This window comes from Aotus nancymaae, unplaced genomic scaffold (genome assembly GCF_030222135.1).
Source record: "Aotus nancymaae isolate 86718 unplaced genomic scaffold, 86718_ANA_hifiasm-v0.15.2.pri h1tg000067l, whole genome shotgun sequence".
NCBI lineage: Eukaryota > Metazoa > Chordata > Mammalia > Primates > Aotidae > Aotus > Aotus nancymaae.
The window spans coordinates 12,710,068-12,719,082 of record NW_026988482.1 but is presented as its reverse complement, the minus strand read 5'-3'; the positions used below and the strand labels follow the sequence as shown (position 1 = coordinate 12,719,082).

Genomic DNA, 9,015 nt, shown 5'->3' with positions numbered 1-9,015 from the left:
CCCACATTCCTAATGTTCTCTTGCATTTTCCTTCATCCCTCAAATTAAGCTTCCTCCTTCATTTGCTTAAGGTGGAATAATTGTTTACAGCTTCTAAAGTGTAACATTTCCTTAAAAATAATTTACTTCTATTCTAAAAAGGTAAAAGAGAATTCCACTCCTTTTCAATCCAGGACTTTCCAAGAGACACTGACTTGACAGCCCTTAAATGCTCTTTCCTCAAGCCAGACATTTAGTTCATTGGTCCCATGATATTATTGTATGAATATTACTATCTCAAAATCATCCAAATCAAGTTGGGAATATAAATTCTGAAGTCCAGAAAATAAAAATTAAGTCAATAAATAAATCAACTATCCCAGTATTTTATATTTATTATTAATGACTAGTCTAAGGACAAACCAGTACTCTCAAAATTCAGTTCTATCTCTTTAAAATGAGAAAGAACAGTAAGATTTCATCTGAGAGCCAAATCAAGAACAAAATCCCATTTAAAATAGCCACACACAAAAAATAAAATGCCTAGAAATACATCGAATCAAGGAGGTGAAAGTTCTTTCCAAGGAAAACTATAGAACATTGCTGAACAAAGTCATAGATGACACAAACAAATGGGAAAACATTCTATGCTCATCGACTGGAAGAATGAATGTTGTTAATATGGTCACAATGCTCAATCTACAAGTTCAATGCTATTCCTATCAAACTACTGTCATTTTTCACAGAATTAGAAAAAAAACTATTCTAAAATTCATAAGGAACCAGAAAAGAGCACAATTAGCCAAAGCAATCCTAAGCAAAAAGAACAAAGCTGGAGGCATCACATTAACCAACTTCAAAATATACTACAAAGCTACAGTAACTAAAACAGCATAGTACTGGTACAAACAAAGACACATAGAACAACAGGTTTGAGAGTCAAGAAATAAAGCAACACACCTACAGCCATCTGATCTTCAACAAAGTTGACAAAAATAAGCAGTGGGAAAAGGATTTGCTATTCAATAAGTGGTGCTCGAATAGCTGACTAGCTGTGTGTAGAAAAATTAAACTGGACTATTACTTTTCACCATATAAAAAGAGCCAACTCAACATGAATTAAAAATTTACATGTAAGATCACAAACTGTAAGAATTCTAGAAGAAAACTAGGAAGCACCATTGTCCTTTGCAGCAACATGGATTGACCTGGGCATCATCCCAAGCAAACTAACACAGGAACAGAAAACCAAATACTGCATACTTGCTCTTGTAAGTGGGAGCTAAATTTTGACTGTACTTGGACAAAAATAAAGGAACACTAGACACTGGGGCCTAATTGAAAGTGAAGAGTGGCCCTTCTGCCACAGTCGCCATTGGAGAGTAGCAGCCATGGCTCTTCGGTATCCTATGGCCATGGGCCTCAACAAGGGCCACAAGGTAACCAAGAACATGAGCAAGCCCAGGCACAGCTGCCGCCGCGGGCGTCTGACCAAACACACCAAGTTCGTGCGGGACATGATTCGGGAGGTGTGTGGCTTTGCCCCATACGAGCTGCACACCATGGAGTTGCTGAAGGTCTCCAAGGACAAACGGGCCCTTGAGTTCATCAAGAAAAGGGTGGGTTCACACATCCAGGCCAAGAGGAAGCAGAAGGAGCTGAGCAATGTCCTGGCTGCCATGAGGAAAGCTGCTGCCAAGAAACACTGAGCCCCCTCCCCTGCTGTCTCCCTGAAATAAAAAACAGTTGCACCCCAAAAAAAAAAAAAAAAAAAAAGTGAAGATTGGGAGGAGGGTAAGGATCAAAAAAATACATATCAGGTACTATGTTTTTTACCTGGGTAAGGAAATAGTCACTATAATAAACCCCATGACATGCATTTTAAGTATATAACAAACCTGCACATGTAACACTGAAAATGAAATAAAAGTTAAAAAACAAAGAAAGCCAGATAAACTCACTGGCTTTACCACTAATGTTAGATATTCTGTATTTCCCACATTTCATGTCCTATTATAAATACATATTTTCTTTAATATCTTCATTGCAAGGAATCAGTATTCTCACTCCTGACTATTGAGGAATGATTATGATATAATAAAGTTTGACGGTATGACTAATGGGCATAAAAACATGTTGTTTCTCTTGCTCAGCTCTTATAAAAAGCCAATTTAATTACATAAATAAAAACTGGCAAAAATTTAAAAATGTGAAAATGACTGCCAGGTTACCTGTTCTACCATCTGTCAGGAGGTCTAGGTGAAAGATTTGATTTCTTGTCAAGGAAAAGTGCTATTTTTCCATTGATTATAAAGTCTTTTGTAGATAATAGATATTAATTTTTTAAATCAGATGACATACGATTAGAAAATGTGACTTAAAAGCTATGAAGAAAAGGTATAAAGAGCTTAAAAAATGTGTAACGGGGTTTCTACTCCGATGTAAAGATGAATTTGAGAAAATTTTCCCTGAGGAAAGTCTATGTGAAATGAGACCTGGAGCATATAAGAGTAAAGTAAATGAAAAGTGGAGCAAAAAAAATCAAACTTCTAAATGGGAATAATGACATGCATGGAAAACTGGAGATCATAAAGGACTTGGTGTTTACAGGAGTGAGAAGAGGGCTTACGTGGCTGGAACTAGGGGCAGAGGCTTGATCTTGCAAGGCCTTTAGGTGAGATAAAGAATTTGGATTCTATTCCATTCTATGCCAGCTGTAATTAGGAATAGGTTGAAAATCTGGGAAACATTTCAGGCAAAGGGATTGGCCTGTATAAAGATCCAGGGACATCACAAAGCATGACCTAGATGTGAAACTGCACAGTGCAGAAAATTGGAAGAACAGGAGTTAAAAGGGAAAAGATGAAGCTAGATGGTTAAGAGAGAGCCTGATCATGTAGGGCTTTTAGTTCATGTTGAAGAGTCAGGTTTTTAACTCATAGATAATGAAGGGAAAGACTAGTGAATTTCAGCATGATTTGTCACATTAATGTCATCATATCTCATGTATTTGTTACTTGATGCAGTGTGCACTGCACATTACAGAAGGAAGAGAGCTGAGGTAAGTAAGCTGAACAAGTTAGGATAATGCAAGAATCTAGGTACATTTTTAAAAGATAAGAATATTTCTTGAGCATTGTTACATGAAATACAGAAACACTGAAGGATTGACTTTTAATAGGTATATAAGCTTTGTTAAAATATTATATTTGAAATAAAACCAAAAGTTGGTTTTTTGAAAGATAAATAAATTTAATAAACCTTTAACTAGACTAAGAAAAAAAGAGAAGACTCAAATAAAATTGTAATAGAAAGAATAGACACTACGATTGATATGACAGAAATACAAAGGTTCATAAGAGAATACTATTAAAAGGTATAAGCCAACAAATTGGACAACATAGAAGAAATGGATAAATTCTTAGAAATACATAACAAGACTGTAAGATCACAAACTATAGAAATCCAGGTAGAAAACCTAGGAATCACCATTGTTCTTTGCAGCAAAATTGATGGAACTGGCTGGAGGCCATTATCCTAAGCAAATTAACACAGAAACAGAAAACCAAATAAAAAATCTGTACCCTTCTCACCCTTTCCCTGGGAGCCCCCTAAGTCCCTTGTATCATTCTTAGGTCTTTGAATTCTAAAGTAACTAAATTCAATTTCTGCATTGAGATTCTCCTCCATTGAGCCATCAGAACTTTCTCAAACTAAAAGTATTTGATCTTTCAAATATATTTTAATATTGGATAGGACAAATCACATTTTAATGATTTTATTCAAAAAGAAATTATTGCAAAGAGTAACTTACCAAATACTAAAACAGAAAATAACTGGGAAAGAGACCAAGTTCATATTATCTAAATGAAAATTTTGTGAGATGAGTGAGAGAACTTAAACTATCTAAGAAAGGGGATGTGATTACCACATTATGTGACCTTATAATCAGATTTCTCCATCTCCTACATCATTTTATTTTTTAAATAATTGCAACTTTTATTTTATATTCAGGGGGGTACATGTGAAGGTTTTTTACATGAGCATATTGTGTGATGCTGAGGTCTGACCTATAAATGATTCTATCACCCAGGTAGTGAGCATAGTATCCAATCGATAGTTTTTCAACCCTGGTTCCCCAATCCTTCATCCATCTAGTAGTTCCTAGTGTCTATTGTTTCTGTCTTTACGTTGATGAGTACCCAATGTTTAGCACTCACTTGTAAGTGAGAACATGTGATATTTGTTTTTCTGTTCCTGTGTTAATTCTCTTAGGATAATGGCCTCCAGCTCCATCTGTATTGCTGCATAGGACATGATGTTGTTCTATTTTATGGGTGCATAGTATTCTATAGTGTATATGTAGCACATTTTCTTTATCCAGTCTGCTGCTGATGGGCATCTAGGTTGATTCCATGCCTTTGTTATTGTGAACAGAACAGCAATAAACATCCACATGTATATGTCTTTATGGTAGAATGATTTGTTTTCCTTTCTGTATATACCCAATAATGGGATTGCTAGGAAATGATAGTTTTGTTTTAATTGAGAAATCACCAAACTGATTTCCACAGTGACTGGACTAATTTACATTCTCACCAGCAGTGTCTAAGTGTTCCCTTTTCTGTGCAACCTCACCAGCATCTGTTCTTTTTTGACTTTTTAATAATAACTAATCGCACTGGTGTGACATGGTATCTCATAGAGGTTTTAATTTACATTTCTCTGATGATTAGTGATGTTGAGCATTTTTATATGCTTGTTGGTCACATGTATGTCTTCTTTTGAAATGTGACTGTTCATGTCCTTTGCCCACTTTTAATGGGGTTTTTAGTTTTTTGCTTGTTAATTTACTTAAGTTCCTTATAGATTCTGGTTATTAGACCTTTGGTTGGATGCATAGTTTGCAAATATTTTCTCCCATACTTTGGGGTGGTCTATTTACTCTGTTGATAGTTTCTTTTGCTGTGCAGAAGATCATAGGTTTGATTCAATTTGTCAATTTTTGCTTTTGTTGCCATTGTTTTTGGCTTCTTTGTCATCAAATCTTTACCAGGGCCCATGTCCAGAATGGTATTGCATGGGTTTCCTGCAAGGGTTTTTATAATTTGGGGATTTACACTCAGGTCTTTAATCCATCTTGAGTTGATTTTTGTAAGTGGTATAAATAGGGGTCCAGTTTCAGTCTTCTGCATATGCCTAGCCAGTTATCCCAGCACCATTTATTGAATAGGGAGTCCTTTCACCATTGCTTGTTTTTGTTAATTTTGTCAAAGATCAGGTGGTTGTAGATGAGCAGCTTTAATTCTGGGCTCTCTATTCTGTTCTATTGGCCTACATGTCTGTTTTCATACCAATACCATGCTGTTTTAATTACTATAGGCTTCTAGTATAGTTTCAAGTTGGGTAATGTGATGCCTCCAGTTTTGTTCTTTTGTTTAGGATTCCTTTGGCTAATAGGTCTCTTTTTTTTTTGGTTCTATGTGAATTTTAGAATTTTTTTTTTTCTTCTAATTCTGTGAAGAATGTCATTGGTAGTTTTTCAAAGAGTTGTATTAATAACTAGCAATTAAGGAAATAATCACCTAATGAGAAAAAAAGTTGCTGTACTTTTTATCTTATCACAAAAATATACAGCAGGCCGATATGTTCCGAAATTTGCACACTTGTTTTAAACAGAAACTCAGTGACAAATTAAATGAGGAATATCCCATTTAAGAACCTTGATTGGCTCAGTATTTAGCACATCATTGGAATTCAGTTCTCATCACTTATCTTGAGTCATCGTCTCTCACACAATGTAAAATGATGAAGATTTAAATAAAATAGTCCCTCTTTTCATTGTAATTGCATATAAAGTATTGTTGGTAAGGGATTTAAGAAGGAGTAATAAAAAAAATTCAGTACGTTTTTCTTTGAAAGAGCAAAAATCATGTTCAGAAAGTGATGAAAATTAAAACTTTGGTCTCCAGAGCAACTGAATACAATTTTAGCAAACAATCTTTGTATGAACATCAATTTCTGCTGTACTTTAAGGGTGATCCAATCTGTGGGCTCTCTATTGCCTACCTGTAATTGATCTCTGCTCAAGGATGTGTTAGTATATGCACAGAGCCTTAGGTTTCTTTCATACAAGTGCATGTTTTCTTTTGCAATTTTTAAATGAAAGTTTTGCATATTTGAATGTCTGTGCAACAAACATATGCTCTATGTAAAATGCAAACAGCGATTTCATTTTCAAGGAGAGGATGGCTCTCTCTAGTATCAGTGTTGTTGAAGAGTATGTCTTTTCAATTTCATATAACAAAATTTGCATATTGACATAAATCTTATATTTTGACATTTCATATCTTTTTGGATCTTCAAAAAGTCCTCAAGGATTGTTAGACAGGGTATATATTTCTATTTGACTGATGAAGAATCTAAAACCCAGAGAGACCTGATTTGCAAAAGGTTGTTCTTACAGTATTGAATATAAGGTTGAGCTGTAGTCTTATTTTTTACTCCTGCATAGAATCTAGCATGATATATATCTTGAGTTGTATTACAAATTATAAATATGTGCATATATATTTCAAATAGCACAGACTCTCTTGTGTGTGTGTGAGTGTGCCATATTTCAAATAGAACAAACCTTCACTTTTAAAGAGTATGGATCTTGGCCAGGCACAGTGGCTCATACCTGTAATCCCAACACGTTGGGAGGCTGAGGTGGGTGGATCACCTGAGGTCAGGAGTTCGAGACCAGCCTGGCCAACACAGTAAAACCCCATCTCTACTAAAAACACAAAAACTAGCCAGGCATGGTAGTGGGAGCCTGTAGTCCCAGCTACTCAGGACGCTGAGGATGGAGGATCATTTGAACCTAGGAGGCAGAGGTTGCAGTAAGTTGAGATCACACCATTGCACTCCAGCCTGGGTGACAAAGTGAACCTCCATCTCAATAAATAAACAAATATAATAAAATAAAAATAAAAATAAAGCATGTGGGGAATTAAAAATCTTGCTTTTGATTGAATTTTGCTTTCTACTGAAATATAAGGGGGGAAATATAGTTGTTTTGTGGTTAGAACACTTCTTTTCTTTGTACCTTTTTAAAAAGTCAAATGTTTATTTCTCATTCAACTGACATCTTTCATCTGTACTTTGCTCTAGCCTATGGTTGTGTTTTATCTCTGACCTTCAAGTTTTTGTATTCAGAGATCTGTGCAAAAAGTGCATCTCCCATGTGGGCCCTGTACATTCTTATGACCAAAGACTGAGGGGCAAGAGAGCAGATAGGAACTTGAAATGCCTTTAAGAGTTTTAATTATCTGTGAAATACACCATGTTTGCTAGTAATCTTAACCAAAGCATGCTACAAGGCTACACTCCATGTCAGTGTATTGGAGATGTAAATTCCTCTCACAGGCGCCATTGACAAGTAACACAGCAATTGGTGAGCAACGATAAACCTCTCACAGAGAAGAAGTTAATAGTTGTGAAAAATAATAGTTACTTCTCTCTTGATCATAAATATTTACATCTCTCTTTTCTTTGCATAAAATATTCTATTTCTTTCCCCAGTGAATATACTCCAAAATGTTTCCAATATGCCAAATCCAGTTACAGCTCCTCTTAATGAGACCCCTATATATTAAAAAGACAAATTTTGCTTGCCCATATACACTAATATACAAACTATTTTGACAAGTGAAAAATGGGAAGCACCAAGAATAACTTGACTATGAAAGTTCTTAATTTCTTTTGGCTAAATATTAGGCAATTTCTTACCCTAAAGGTTGGTAATGTGCAATGATTGAGCCCAAGTTCCACTTCCCATAGCAGGCTCCAATTCATTATTCTCTATGAATTTTTATTTAATCCTTTGAGAGTTCCTTTCTTTTCCATTATTCTTTCCCAAATTTGAAGAGACCAATGGAGAACATAGCTTCCTTGGGAATCGAGAAATTTTCTCAGCCTCATTTACTCCTATAGATATTTGGGAAACCAATAATTGTTTCACATCCAGTCATAGTCTCTTTTAATATAGGATACACCTACATATGTATGTCATATATTTCATATAAAATATTTTATGTAGATATACCTTGAATTAAAATATATACATCTATAACAATATATATTTAATATAGTCAACTACATTTGTTATTATCTACACCTATATTTTAAATTCTGTATTTCTCTATACTAAAGAGAGCACTTTTAATCTCTTCTTCTTGAGTCTTTGGGTCCAACTAAAAAGATCCACTGGGGTTGATATTAATTCATGCAGACATTTTAACAAAAGAAACCAGAGCCACATCCTTGATTTTGGTTTATGCCTTGAGACTGAGTATGATTCTTCGAATAATTTCTCAGTTTTTTCTTTTACATATTGGACATGAGAAGTTGCAAATCTCAGCCCTGAAAGTTTGAGAATTTCCAGATTCTTTACTTTTCCACATTGCCCTGTTTGCAAGTGGGTCAATTATTTTCTGAGCACATACAGTGGTGTTTGTCTTGTAGTACTTGCCTGATGTGACTAATAAACAAAAACTCTAAAAAAATTTTGCTTCTCAAAACCTACTCCTCTAGATCCCACAAGCTTATTAGGTACATAGTTTGCCTTTCAAGTTCTTAAAACCTTCAGTGTTTTAAGGTTTACATTTAACCAAATGTTTACCAGTGCTTGATATCTAGTGCCATTTTTCCATTCTCCAATAAAATTTTATCGCTGCCATGTTACATATTTCTAATGATATAGCTTAGGTATTTTATTAGGGCAGCATCTATTTCTGATACTACTTTCTGCATAGCAATTAATTTTGCTGTATAAAAAATAGCACTACAACTTCAGTAGTTCACAATTATTAACTTTCTTATTCAGGTTACATGTAGGCTGACCCTGGTTGCTATGGCTTTATTTATTGCTGCTCCATATGAGTTTTCATACTAGAAAACAGACTTTAGGAGCAGGATCTATATAGAACATGATCATTCTAATGTTAGAGAGGAAAAAGAAGAGGCGTGGTAGCATTTTAAGCAGAAATGAAT

The 9,015-nt window shown here is 34.9% G+C and overlaps 1 protein-coding gene across 1 annotated transcript; it reads left to right on the top strand.

Moving 5' to 3' along the window:
- Positions 1-1,370: 1,370 nt before the first annotated feature.
- Positions 1,371-1,688, top strand: LOC105714849 (large ribosomal subunit protein eL36-like). Its single transcript, XM_064366773.1, has one exon. The coding sequence runs from the start codon at positions 1,371-1,373 to the stop codon at positions 1,686-1,688; it is 318 nt and encodes a 105-aa protein (XP_064222843.1).
- The last annotated feature ends 7,327 nt before the right edge of the window (positions 1,689-9,015 follow it).